General features: G+C 40.4%; 1 protein-coding gene across 3 annotated transcripts in view; it reads left to right on the forward strand.

Moving 5' to 3' along the window:
• tspan18b (tetraspanin 18b) overlaps nucleotides 1-5,665 on the forward strand; it is a 33,028-nt gene extending 27,363 nt beyond the window's left edge. For all 3 annotated transcript variants that reach the window (XM_028585990.1, XM_028585989.1, XM_028585988.1), the window contains exons 3-9: nucleotides 940-1,035; nucleotides 2,103-2,297; nucleotides 2,577-2,651; nucleotides 2,777-2,875; nucleotides 3,131-3,307; nucleotides 3,965-4,048; nucleotides 4,938-5,665. In XM_028585990.1, the coding sequence (XP_028441791.1) occupies nucleotides 940-1,035; nucleotides 2,103-2,297; nucleotides 2,577-2,651; nucleotides 2,777-2,875; nucleotides 3,131-3,307; nucleotides 3,965-4,048; nucleotides 4,938-4,985 (774 nt within the window). In that variant the 3' untranslated portion in view covers nucleotides 4,986-5,665. The remainder of the gene's footprint in view (nucleotides 1-939; nucleotides 1,036-2,102; nucleotides 2,298-2,576; nucleotides 2,652-2,776; nucleotides 2,876-3,130; nucleotides 3,308-3,964; nucleotides 4,049-4,937) is intronic.
• The last annotated feature ends 9,265 nt before the right edge of the window (nucleotides 5,666-14,930 follow it).

Below are 14,930 nucleotides of genomic sequence, written 5' to 3' on the forward strand. Positions count from 1 at the left end.
AATCACAACTACAAAGTAAAGCGTGCCGGTTCATTTCTGCTAAATAATTAATTTTCTTCTTTTACTGAAACTGCAATTATAACTGTCCCACAGATTCTTTCTACTTCAGCTTTTCCAGATTATGTGGAGATGATTCTTTAGACAATTCCTATCCTCCCTGAGGGGAGCATCTTCATTTCTAGCTTGGTAGGTTAAACACAGGCTTCAATGAAGGCTTTGTGGTGCATCAGATATATATAGGTATACAGGGTCATTGATACGGAGGCACCCACGTTGTCTCCTAATGCAGGAGAGGTGTTGTTCATTAACCAGGAGTGCCTCTGGGACAGGCCCTTATCAGGGAAAGTGTGTTTATGTAAGATAGAGGGTTTGGCTGATGGGAGCACAGGGATCCTTCCCCTCATTACATTAAGTAGAAGAAGCTCCATGGTAAAGGCCATACGTTGTCGGTTAATACACATGGAGCCCCAGCCAGAATTCATATCCTTAAAATGTTCTGAGATAGAACGCCCCTGGAGTCACACTGAACCTAGGGACCCCATCTGTCCAGAGATAGGAAGTGCTGATACGGAATCAGGCCACCTGACTGTGAAAGCATGTTTTAAAATTACATAAGTAGTCACAGTGTGTGGTGAGATGAGTTGTGTCAGGTTGGGATGACATTGTGTAGCCCCAACTTGTAGCTACTTAGGGATTGCTGAGAGACTACCGAGGTACCGTGCACCTGAGGGGAGAGTACAAGGTCAGGCCTGTAAGTGTGTATTGTGTGTTTGAGTGGCAGAACTCATTAAAAATGTGAGCAGAGTATTATTTTCTTGGCAGATTCAACTAAATGCCTACCCAGAGTGCAGGAGAACGGCAATACTGTGAGCATTTTAGAGGATCCATTAAGTGGCACGTTTTAATGTTTATTGTTTATGTTGATGTTTTTTTTTTCAGGGGCAGGGAGAGGCTTCAGCACGGGGGACAACCATGGAGGGGGACTGTCTCAGCTGCATCAAGTACCTCATGTTTGTCTTCAATTTCCTCATCTTTGTAAGTATTTTTTCATCTCTTTCTCAAAGACCCTAATTTGGCTATCTCTGAAGTTAGTGTCAATCTAATGATTTGAGATGGGCTTCTGGCTGCCCCCTGCCCACCTGACTAATGGAGCCACATTTGCATTTCATTAGACGGAGGCAATCTTGATTCTATCAAACTCTCTTTTGATTAGATTTCAGTGTGCTGACACACATCTGAGGCACACTGTGCCATGAAGAGTCAGTCTTGATCAGACAATCAAAAGTAATCCTGTTACTCTGAGCCTGTAAAGGGAGGGGGCTGAGTAAGAAAGGTTTGTCTCTTTTTCTGCTTTATTAAGCACAACCAAACCATTTAGAGACTCGACTGAGACGCGGTTGTTCAAGACCGGGGTAATAATGCAACCAGCAGAGCAAAGAATGAACTTGACTGTTTGAATCACTCAATAAAAAAACAGTTTTTCACTGACATCTTTTTGTTTCTCTCTCTCTCTCTGTGTGACCATTTCACATGCACGTAACACAACAGCATTTTTCAAGCCCAATGAGCTTTCAAAATGGCTACCTCCTCTCCTCATACCATAACCTCTGCCATGAAGAGACGTTCATTTGCAGAAGCCCAGGTCTCTCCCTGTGACAGGAAGAAGGGGATTATGGTAGAAGTGTGTAAGGCTCAGATCTCTTCCACCCCCTACCTCAATACCTTCTTTTCTTAATCACATGAGTCACCCCACGGTGGCTGCAGATAGGGTTTTAGTGAAAGGGAGAATGGAAGAGGATGGAGGCTGCAGTGCTGTGCATTTCTTTAGCAGGTTAGGGGGTTAGTTGAAGCAGGGTAGATATCTCCACCCACCCCCCACAAAGGCATTATGGCTCTGTAGATACCCAGCCTTTTATCTGTCCTCAACTCTCACCCAAACCTGTCAAAAAAGTACAAAACTATTTTCCATTATATGACATCTTGTTGAATGTTTTGTGTGCTACTGGGGATACCGAGCTATCCTCTGAGTTCCTATTAATTTTTAAAATACAGCCAATTTCTGTTTTGTCAAATTAGCGTCTTCTTTCCTTTTTCTTCATCAGCTGGGGGGCTCTTTCCTCCTGGGAGTGGGAGTGTGGGTACTGGTGGACCCCACAGGATTCAGGGAAATTGTAGCAGCCAACCCGCTGCTATTCACTGGTGTCTACATCGTCCTGGGCATGGGAGGCATGCTCTTCCTTCTGGGCTTCCTTGGCTGCTGTGGAGCCATCCGCGAAAACAAGTGTCTGCTCCTCTTTGTGAGTTGGCTGACAAATTTAAAATGTTGTTCTGTTACTGATCTTGTTTGTGTGCATATATGTTGATTTTTCTTTCTGTCAGACTGTCATGCTTGAAACCAAAAGCCAAAAGAGCAAAATGCTCTTTTATTTGCCTTAGTGCCTCAAGCCTCATGCATAGTTAATGCTGAGTGAAGCAGGCACAGCCAGAATGTGACGGACATGCACTTTTTCTGCCACTCATCCACCTTCTTCTACTCTCTCTCTCACTCACTCATATTTCTTTTTGTCTTATTGCAGTTCTTCATGCTCATCCTCCTCATCTTCTTAGCAGAGCTGGCTGCTGCCATCCTGGCCTTCATATTTCGGGAGCATGTAAGTTGCCTCAGTATTTCCCTCATCGGCACACTGGTGTCCAGTGATCTTTGTTGATGTGATAGAAACAGATATCATCCATGTGGTGACACTAACATTTTGTCTCGCTGGCTTCTTTTTTTTAGCTGACCAGAGAGTACTTCACCAAGGAGCTAAACAGACACTATCAGGGCTACAACAACACTGACGTCTTCACCTCCACATGGAATGCCATCATGACTACAGTAAGGCCACAGCACACATGGCAAAGACATGCATACTGTAGCTTTTACTAACTTATTGCTTTCACCAACAGTCTGTGGAGACAGGAAGGTTTGCAGCCTGGCATCATGGGCTATATTTTATAGATAAAATCCTAGACATTTAGGTCAATATTCATGCTGGATTGGTGCTCGCATACAGTGGACCACAGGCCAGTGCACAAATAGGCACTCAGAAATAAGGCTTTCTTCTCCTATTCTCTCCTCTCCTCCCAACAGTTTGACTGCTGTGGAGTGAACAGTCCAGAGGACTTTAAGGACAGCCGGTTCAGGCTGATCAACCAAAATCATATGGTGCCAGAAGCCTGCTGCCAGCGTGCCAGTCAAACCGGGGAGTTGGCCTATATCGGCCAGGAGCAGTGCTTAACAGGCAATATGATGTTCCGCAATAACAAGGTAACTTCTGACATTTACCACGACATCCTCTCTCTCCCTTGCTCTCTCTCTTTCTCCCTCCTTCCAAACCACCTCCAGGCCTAATTAGAGTAGGAGACAGCTGAGGGGTGACATCCAGGGACATCTCTGACTCCTCCATGGCTGATTAGTACTTTTGGATGTCGTGTGTGTGTGTGTGTGTGTGTGTGTGTGTGTGTGTGTGCGCACTGGTAAATTGGGATTTTTGTGGAGCATACATGTGTGCAAAAATAGAGTATAATAGTGTATGAATAGGTGAAAATTAGGTCTGCTTCACAGTTGCACACATGTACACCCACATCTCTGCTTCCATGTGTGTAATGAAAGCCTTGGAGTGAAATGTAATTACAGTAAAAGCTGATAGGAAAAGGTTTTCACCACACTCTCCACCTGTTATTTTTCAAACCACTAGAACAATGTGAGATGTACACAATGTGTGTCTCTTTCTGTTCATCCACACAAAGAGCCCTCATTAAAAGGCAGTAAGGCTGGAGGCCCTGCTTTCCACTCATTCAACTAGGCCTTTGTTCAGAGCCTCACTCGATTGAAGCTTTGATGTTACTTTAATTGTCTCTGTAATTCTGCAAGTTTATAGCCAATTGATTATCTGCTGAGCATCATGTCTTTGTGTGTCCACAGGGCTGTTACTCTGCAGTAGTTGACTACTTTGAACTGTACATCTATGTGGCTGGAGCGCTGGCCATTGTGGTGCTGACCATTGAGGTATGAAGGTTTTTCATCTTGGTGAAATAATCACAAAAGCAGCACTTTCTTTGTCTCTCCAGTAATGGAAATATTCAATTCTGCATTACGCTGAGGATATTTGTCTGGATGTGTGTTTGAAAGCTCTTTGTATGGCAAGATCTCCATCTAGTGGTGGGACTTGGTGCCACAGGAACATAGATTAGACTTTACAAATGGTTACGCGCATGTCTCAGTCTGTACCAAGTTCACTTTTTCTTGACAATGTTCTCTTTACCAACATGCAGCTCAACACAACAGTTAATCTCACAACCACAATGCACTAATGAAGCCAAAACACTGTGACTCACAATGCAATGACCTATAACAACAGTAACAACCAATAGCATTAGAATATGTATCACTACTCCCTTTTAAAGTAGCTTTTATTTATTTATTTTTGAATGTTGTCTAACTGTGCATAAACCAAGATTTCATTATAATAAATTGAATGGCACCTCAGTAGGCAGTATTTGTATGGCCCAATTAGTGTTTCATGTTTGTGTCAGTGTAGATGCTGCAGTCTAATTTACAGTAGTTAGTTATTTGACCGTAAATAGAGAGATACAGTGTTTTGGTGGTGGTTGAGTTTGAGTGAGAAAACAAAACATGAAGTTTGAAAAAATGTGGTCATTAAATGCATTTTGTGTCAAAGCAATGAAAATGTAGTTTAGTCCACATTGACTGTTGTAGTGTAAAGAAGGAAGTTTGTATTGAGAAATGGGAGTAACCAATTGTAAATAAAATGGCAATCCAGAGTAGCAGTAATACACTGCTGTTCAGGTTCCACATGCTTGTCATAATTCTGTAAAAATAACCCTATGTCTTTTTTCCATATGCTAATCATTTATTTTTTTCTTCCTTTCCTCAGCTCTTTGCCATGGTCTTTGCAATGTGTCTCTTTAGGGGAATCCAATAGAGCTCCTCCATCTGTGAACTTCTTTTAAGAAAAAAGGGAATTTAGAAGAAAAGAACAAAATGGACACTTGTAAATTTGTTGATCTCTTTTTCTATTTGCTAATTGGTAGAAAAACAAACTCTCAAACTCTTGTACTTCACAGCTGGACTTTTGAGGTACTGGGTGGCAAAAAAACAACACGTGTGTACACAAACAAACACACACACACACACACAAACACACACACACACACACACACACACACACACACACACACACACACACACACAAACCATAGAGAAAGTGGGAGATCATAGACAAAACTAATGTAAAAAAGAATTGTGTGTAAAGTGGAAACAGTAATTTTTTGGACCAGGTCTAGCACAGACTGGTGAAAGTGGACCAGCCATGAGGACCAGGTGAAGCCTGAGCAGAAGGCACTGCACTGACTTTTGGATGAAGACTATTTATATTAAGTAAAGTTGGCTTAACTGTAAAAAAAAAAAGAAAGAAAAAAAGAAGTGTTTTATATACACTTTGGCTGTTACCTTTTTCCTGCTCATACTGTATAGTGTAACACTCCCTCCCAGCGTACGCCTTTTTTACAGCCACTCTTCTGCTGTATTATATAAGGTGTGTGTGTGTGTGTGTGTGTGTGTGTGTGTGTGTGTGTGTGTGTGTGTGTGTGTGTGTGTGTGTGTGTGTGTGTGTGTGTGTGTGTGTGTGTGTGTGTGTGTGTGTGTGTGTGTGTGTGTGTGTGTGTGTGTGTGTACTGGATGCTGTTTTTGAATGTGTATGAACTAGGTTGTGAGCATGTGCGTTTGTGGCTCTTCATGACCCCTCCCAAGCTTTAAAGCCAACCTCTGATTTTTTTCTATTTGTATGGTGATGTTTATTGCAGTAGTGGTTATAATGTGGTTTTAGGTGGTGAAATGTATGTGTATGCATTTGTATTAGATTCTTGAAAAGTCAGTGACATAAATGGCATTCTAAATGACTTGTGTTATGGTTTTGTTCTTATGATTGCACAATTCCAGATCATATTTATAAGAATTAACCTTGTGTAGTGTTCTGCAAATAATCCTCATAATGTATCCTAGTTTGATGGAAACACTACATCACAGAAGGTTTTTGCAAGAATTCATGTTTTTTTCAGCCTGATTTTATTTTATTAATAGAGACAAAAGCAATGCTATTTTGTATTGTTCGAAAAATAACAAATAATTCATCTCTGCTGCACCTTTTTGACATTTGAAATATAAGCCAAAGCATGTTAAAATTTGGTTATGGTCCACAAATGGCTCTTGGTGTTATTGTGATATTGAACTCAATTTGACCTCAAATGCATTAGTGTATTGATATTTTTTCCTGCAAGAAAAATCTATGATGTGTGAACATAGGCCTAAAAACCAATAAGGTACGCTACATCCTGTGTGGATCTACCAGAACATAATATGATGCAGTAACAGTTTGCAAAGAAAATATGCCCCTTATTGTTCAAAACATGGAGTGGTTTCACAAAAGACACTTTCACTAGATCTAACAAATAAATAAGACTATAGACATCATCGATTGTTGGTTAAACTACAAACCTTTTAGATCTTAAGTTGCACTAACGGTGTAGAGTAGCCTAACACTCTCTAAACTGAAAAAAACATATTTGACACTGAGCTCCAGGTCCGACTTTGTTCACTACAGCAGGTAGGCCTACTTGTGCCTTCTGAAATTTTCACAGACATTTTGACAAGTGAGAAAAACACTAGGGAGGAAAAGTAAATACATAGAGTCTAGACTAGCGCCCTTTATATAGAGAGTGTGGCCAACTAGGGAATCGAATGTTCTGAGCTATCCTGTTATGCGATTGGTTCCGAGGTGGTCACGTTTTTCGTGGACTCCATGTTTGATACCAACATTCATCTGCTTCATCATTGACATAGTGCAGGAAATAGTGGTCTAAATTATTTAAATGGATGCAATGAAAGACAGGGAAGCGGCAAAAGATTCCCTGTGAAGCAAAAAGTATGGGTATGGGAGCTGTTCATTATTGTGTGCGGTAAATGTCAATTTCTGTCTTTGATATAACAAATCACATAGGATAAATATAGTAATACTATCGTTAATGTGTACCATGCTGTCAAAAAAGTACATAAAGTTTGAAGTTAGCCTTATGCTAGCGTTAGCTTTTTCATTAGCACTCTATGTACCTAAATGCTTGTGATCCTGCCATAGTCATATGGCTTTTGATCTCGACCGAGTCCAGGTGTCTTTACGTTCATAATAATATTGGAGGGAAAGTGAAACACAGCTTGTACGGGATGTTGTTCTGCTTTTCACAAGTTTAGACAGATAGCTAACTAGCTACGCCGATGTTTGCTAACGTTAGCGCAACAGCGTTAGCCTAGCTTGCTAGGTAAATATTACGACTGCCTTTGGAGTTTCCTATATCTGCGTCCACGTTGTCAACATAAGACCTGTGGCGTTAGTGCTCCTATTGTACAATCATTTTATTGAATGAAATATTGAGCTTTGCTCCTCTGAGATGTGTGGGTTTTTATTACTTTACACACAAAGCTAGCTATAGTTAGCCTGTATGTTAGCGGACATTAGAAAGGTAAACACTGCTCAGACACTTATTAGGCGAAGTGGTCACTCACTACAATGGGCATTTTTGAGGCCCATTTACGATATAGAAGGTAAATATACACTGAAATCTTTCTGTAAGGGCTTTTAACATATTGACAAACATTGATAATAACATGTACATGCCTGTTTATGGTGAAAATAAGCAATTTATTTCAAGATAGCATATTTGCCCCATATGGTTACACTGTAGAGTCATCTGACGTTGGTATCCAATATGGCGCCCATGATTATGAGTTGGCCACACTCTCTATATAAAGGGCGCTAGTCTAGACCATAGACAATATACAGTCTATGGTCTAGACCCTGTGGTCTAACAACCCTTCCCTCATCAGTTTTTTATTTTGTATTTGTCAGCACTGGCTCTAATCAGGTGCCAGCAGGTGTGACTGATTGCTGCAGTGCTCTTGGCTCCGAAATAGCCTGGGGACAAAATGGCGAATTTGCTTAAAATTAAGTCTTTATTTTTGTGCAGCTAAAAGTGCAGAACTTATTCTGGCTTAACTCCAAATGTGCAACCAGCACGGGTGAACAAATCCGAAATCCACATATTAATTTAAAGCTGATTGATCTTTGGCCACTAGGAGGCAGAAAAACGTCAAAACAAGATGGATGTTGCAGTTGTCACCTCCGCCAGAGTTGTTACAAACATCTTAGTGTGCACGTGCTTATGTTATATTCACATTCAGTGCACACGGAGCACAACATAAATATTCACCTGGAGTCATGTTTCTGGCCACCGGATGAATGTAAGTATGTATGTACAATGTTCACTCACTCTACATCTAGCTCTGTTTTGGTGTATCTTGGTTAACGTTAGCTTGTTAGGCATTCAATGGCCCTGGCTCTGCGTGACCTCATCACTACGTAATGTCTGGATTTGAATGTAACTATATATATATATATATATATATAGAATGTAACCATTGACTAAATATTAACATTAGCATTAACTCAGTCAACTCCATAGTTCACACTTAAGTCATGATTTAATTCATGAAGCAATTGATAAATAACCAGTGAAAGCTATTTGCTTATCTTGACTAACAAGTATGAAAAACCAACTTTAGCATTATAGTCTAAATATTGACAGATTGAACCTCATTAAGATACACAAATATGCATAATCTCACAGCAACTACAAGCAGCCATGAACACTTGTATAATTCCTATAGGCCTATCAGATATAGTGAGCTAGCCTTGTGAAGCAGATAAAAAGAAAATAACTAGACCTCAATACGATTAGTCAATAGATGCTTGGGATTTTCAAAAATGATTGATTGTAAGTTGTTTATTAAGAAAAAAATGCCATACTTTTACAGGTTTTGGCTTTTCATTAGTGGGGATTTTCTGCTCATTCTGTAAGAATGTACTGCAACAAGGTAACCTTGAAAATTAAATATCCATCTATTTCTGACATTCTGTAGACTAAATAATTAATTATTGTCCTATGCTATTGCAGGCCTGACTGCAAAACAGGTGTTACTCATTCACTCTTTCCTGGTTGCCCTCCATCATTTGTCCTGGCTGCTGGCAGATTTTTGCCATGTTTTTCCTCACCTCCCTCACACTGTTCTTTTGGAGCTTGTTTTACTCATCTATCTGTAGGTGTTCTTTCCATGTTCAATTTTATTCAGTTCCCAGTTGGTTTCTCAATGGCACACATTGAGTTGCATTTGCAAAAAGCTGTCTAATTTGGCAATCCTCTAAATAGGACTTGTATGCTATGCATTCTGGGTGAATTGGGACTCTTTTCAAACTAAAAAAAATAGCAGAGATAGCTACAGCTTCAAGGTGCTGCTCAGCACTGATGAGTGAAAGAATAGCAGAAGAAAAAGTAACTGGGATCTGGAATATATCTTTCCAATAATGGTTTCATCTGCAACATTGTTCACAACCCACATGTTACTGGCTAACATTTTAGGCTTATTAATAATTAATCTTTTTTTTTTTTTAACTGTCATAGGTTGTACATAACAGGGAGCTCTTATTCCTTCTACCTAAAGAACCTAAACTTGTTGTTTTGACCCAGACTGTAGCTTCTGGTAGATGAGAGTGTTAATGAAAATATGATGGACAAACGTCTCTTGCACTTTCTCTAACAAACCTAGAAAACATATGATTTGCATTTAAGACCAGACTTAAGTAACTTATTTATCTAGTATGACTTTACATGACTGTAAACACAGTTAATATTCTGTTAAATAAAATGCAGAGATACCCAGTGTTTCTTTTTGTATTATATGGCAGTGCATGTTTTGCAAACCTAATTGAATTCAAAAATAATTTTACTTCCTTTAACACAGTATAACAATTAACTGTACTTTCAAAGCAGACTCGTCAATATTGTGTGTTTATTACATTGTCTTTCTTTGGGATCTTATTCATATGTTTGTTGTTCTATAATAGTAAAACTGACTAACGTCTTCTACACAACAGAACATGTGATTACAATTTTCCTAACAGGCTTATTAAGAAACACACTTTTGCTGATGTATGAATACTTGTTAAGCTCAAAGTAAACCGAACAACGGCCAGCTGACTTCTTTTAGTTTCTCTGCCTCATTACCATATACTGGAGCTCATTACAGTCACCTCAAATAAAAAGAGAAATTTGCAGCTCTGTTTCATGTGCCATATACGCCGAGGGCAATCAGTAATGGCCACAAAACAGTAACCAGTGGTGGTGTTAAGTAAATCGAAACCAAACTGAATCATAAATTCAAAAATCTGTACAGCATCGCACAAAACTATATATTGTTTTCAACTTTTCAAAAAATTATAATAACTTTTATCAGTGTCTTCAGTCTGGCTCGTATTTATTAGTTTTTCACTTTAAGATTATATCTATTATCTGCACATCAAGGATGGAAAACACTCCTGATGTTCTTACTTCTTATAAATAATTTTGCTTGAAATGTTAAGCTTATCTTAAAGTGTACCTCCCCCAGATGTCTGTAAAATGTTAAACGATGGATGATGATTTCAGCCCAGTTTGGATTGTGTTCAGTAGCTCACAATCCTATAATTCACCACATGAGGGCGATAGCATTCCTACTACTCCTCCATCAACTGCTTGTAAATGTATATTTTCTTCTAAGCATCAACAAGAAGGGGCCTTTGTATAGAGACTGTTTGTGACGTCTACATGAGGATTTTAGCAAGTATTCATTCATTATTTAATATGTAGGTAGTTATATGTATAGATTTTTCTAGTATTAAAAACTCAAATGCCATCATTATTTTCACAGGTTAAAATGAAAAATGAATGTTACTATTTGCTACACACAAATATGATTTAACACCATCTGTATGCATTTGTTCCATGGTGCCCTTTCACTGCCTCTGTAAACATTAGCTTCAATCTCAAGAGGTTGGAAATTTTGATCCTACAAAACTCCAAGTGTTGACTGAAGCAAATTTGACATGACTATAAGGCCAGACCCTCAAATTAAAACAGTGTGGCTTTGGTATTTTAGGCACATTTTGTGTTTGAGCTGCTGATCAGAAAGTAAGCACCAGTAGCAGTCGGTGTCAGAGCGCCCCCACCCCACCATCTCTTCCCTCCCATTTGAAGTGTCTGCACTGGTTCAGGTCAGGATCAGGAGTATTTAACAGCTGCTAAGTGTTACTGGTGGTCAGCATGAGCAGCTCCTGATCCTTTTGGTTTTCTCTCTCCAGCATACTCCACTCACATCACATACAAGTTGTATTAACACAAACCTGAGGTGTGCAACCCTCCAGGTGGCATCATTGCAGGCGCATACTGTAACAGCTATTTTGTAATAATCCTTGCTTCGACCTCTGGGATAACAATGCATGAATTAAATTTAGACCTGTAAAAATCAAATGGAAAAGCAGTTGAATTTCAAAAGCTGGCAAAAAATCAACAAGTGTGTTGACATACTGTGACGTTTTTCTTCTGTTTGTTATATCATACACATTAAAGGCTACTGTCATTTTACCGAAGAATACCAAAATAAAGGATTTATTCTGCTCTGAATTTGTTTTCATGAATTGATAGTTTGTGGTAAAACCTATCTCAGAACGTCTTTGATTATGTCAGCATTTTCCATCTTAATTGTGGCCACCAGCCACATCCTTGCAAAAGCTTTCAGATCCCCACCATAGTAACAGATCTTAGCGGAAGAGCAGAAACTGTCAAGAACGCTCCTTTATTGTCATCACATTACCAGTTACATGGGTAGGATTTGTAGTCTTCCTACTGCCATTTGAGGAACTTTTGTAAAAGCCCTTAAAATAATGTTTTGCTTTTTTGTAGTTTGGGGTCACTGCAGAAGATTGATGTTGTAGTATTTACCTCTTTTCTCGAGTGTAGTCTTGCACCACTATATCTCTTCTTTCCTCATAAAAATTCCTACCAGCAAGAAGGGAGAAGAGAGTGAGGGATGGGGTTGAGGGGCTCCACGTTCAGTTTGTTTTAGCCCCCTGTTTGGAGAGGAAACTTTCATTGCTTGATGATTTATGAGTGGTTAGACTCCCAGGGGAATTAGAGAGTCCTTTTTCCTGCATGTAATAACCCACCCTCTAACATAAAACTTACGTTTCTCCTTTTGTGTTGTGTTTATCCAGTGTGAAAGGTGTTAGGTCCGGTGGGGAGTTGAAGGGCCCAGAGAAGCCCCTGAGGACCGTTCAACACAAGCCATACCGGGGGCAGATGATTCACATCTGCTGCGATGTGACCACAAAACCCATTGTGAAAATGTGAGAATATAAAAAAATACACAGTAAACCAAATAATGCTGCAGCCCACATTAACAGCCTTGCAGTAGTGGTATAGAATGACTGAATTGTCCCACAGAACCAGTGGCCTCAGACTCAACAGGGCAGCCTTTGTGACGCACAGTGTGGTGCCCATGATCCTGCATGAAACAGGAAGTGAGCTGGAAAGGCCAGGAAATGAGTCTGTAGGGATGGGACGTTTCTCAGGCCGAGCATCACGACTGTCTTGAGAGATTTCTTGTGCTCTGTGACTCACTTGTGGAGCATGTGTTTTCAGTCCACAGGACTTGGTTTTAGATAATGACTACAAATAGCTAGCCCAAGCTATTCCATGTGAGAAGACCACAAAGTGCTCTATGGTTACAAAGGAGAAGAGAAATGGTTTGCGTCCAGCCATCAGCTGAGTGATAGTGACTGTATGAGGCCTCTTCATTTTTCCTCATTAGTTATCTCTTAGTTTTTTTTCTTCCACTTTCTCTGTTCCCCCTGTGTTTCTGTGTTACAAAGTTTCCTCACAGCTGGAGGCTAATGCAGCGCTTAGCTCCTCATTGCACGCCACATTTTCTCACCCTGTGGCCTTCGCTGTTGAGCCGTCATCTGCCTGTCAATCAGGTCCAGAGTGACCCGTTGCACATGAGTCCGCGAGAGGTCAACTGTTGTGTATGTTTGACCTTTGAGCTCTGCAGCAGGAGGGCTTCATGTGCAAATGCACTGAACAAGGCTGGTCTTGAGTGCACAATAAATCAGAAGGATGCTTCACCGCCCCCATATTCACAAGATTCATAATTGGAAGCATATTGCAGAGAGGAGAGACAAAATGCTGATCTTGAGCAAAGAGGTTGAGGGGGTTAGAAACACAATCTGATAACAAACTTGAAGAGTGTTAGGACGGAATCGGTAAACAGGCTGCCAATTTCAGTGTGTGACTTAAATTTTAAAGGGCTGCACACAGGCACAGAAATAACTAGAAGAATCAACATAGTGAGTCACTTCATTGCTACAAGATGCCAGCTGACAGTTGAAGCATGTTTTATCAGTCATATTATTTATATTTTACCAGCTGCGTCTTGTAAATACAAAAAGAAAACTGCTTTTATAAACTTAACCAATCTCATCTTTATACGTAATGCTTCTGCAAATATGCACTTTTATATTTGCATGTTACTTTTAACAGTGCTGCTGCTCTACAACAATACTCGAGTGCTGATTTAACCCACAAAGCCAGTGGTTAGAGCCACACCGTTCACCTCAGCCTACCCAAACCTCCACCCGTGTGTCAGTGCCACTTTAAATCCTTTCCCTCTCTATTTATGTTAGCATGTCAAAAAGCCACACTAGACATTTCCACATTCTAATAAACTGGAGTTTTATTAGTGGGAGTCAGTGAATGATGTGAGCCATCGTGAAGCTGTCTCCATGGTTACAGACCACAGTGATGCCTGTCAGGCAGCTGGCAGGGCATTTTCTGTTTGGTGGTCAGCTGATGGGAAAATGGAGGAGAAGCTGGTGACCGACCACAAATTAACAAAGCAAGCTAATACCTTCTCAAACATAAGAAGATGCTTGCGCTGATCGACTCGCTCAGGGCTCACTCTGAGTTTGGATTCTAGGCTTGCTAGTGCCCGATAATTGCAACAGTACTTGTTGGTTGTATTGTACACCAGGGGTTCCCAGCCTCTTTTTGCACTGCAGACAGTTTTCATACTGACAACTTTGTTGCAGACACAGTAGTAACACAAATAAACCTTGAGACCAGATAGAAAAGAAAACATTGTGGTTACTTGCTTAAAAAAAAAAATACAGATGGGACGTCTCAGCAACACTCACACAGTGGCCTCCCAAAGATTTAATGTACTGTTGAATGGTGGTTATGATGGACTGGTTACCTTGCATACCTACTTGAGTAGCTTAAAATCTGTATTGCTGCTGAGGTTGCAAAAGAGAGTGATGAGCAGAAATAGTACAGGCAGAGTGTGCCAAGTTCAAGTAGTCTGGGAAAACCCTGAAGAACTTTCGGCAAATTTGAGATGTGCACTGCAATTCCGTCTGGCCAAGAGTCCATTCAAGCCCATTTCAAATTTTTCCAAATCGAGGCACCAATCACAACCGTTGAGGTGGGCTTTACACGATGACGATTGCGCAGTGACGGCAAGCAGCTTTTTTTTTTTACATTCAACATAACGGCCACCGAAACACAGCAACCCGTTGATGCCGCTGTAGCTGCTATGTCACCCAGATCGTTGGTCTGATTGGTTGAAGGACTATCCAATGCGCCCATAGGCATCTGTGCCGCATCTGAGCCGCATCCGTTGGTGATGCCCCTTTGGAAATGGGCTGTGAATGAAGCTTGCCCAGACCCACTCTCAGTTATAACTGAGAAGGGTCTGGTATCAACCGGGCTAAAGTTCAAGGTAATTACCACAAAAATATAATGGCTCATGAAGTTATAAAATTATTATTTAGCTTTTTCTTTTTGCCGCACTATTCTGTTTCCTCACAGCTTGGTTGCAAATGTTCCTGAGGTCCAGTACGGGTCTGCAGCCCAGAGGTGTCAAGTAACGAAGTACAAATACTTCGTTACCT

The sequence above is a fragment of the Perca flavescens genome, chromosome 8, assembly GCF_004354835.1.
Source record: "Perca flavescens isolate YP-PL-M2 chromosome 8, PFLA_1.0, whole genome shotgun sequence".
Classification (NCBI taxonomy): domain Eukaryota; kingdom Metazoa; phylum Chordata; class Actinopteri; order Perciformes; family Percidae; genus Perca; species Perca flavescens.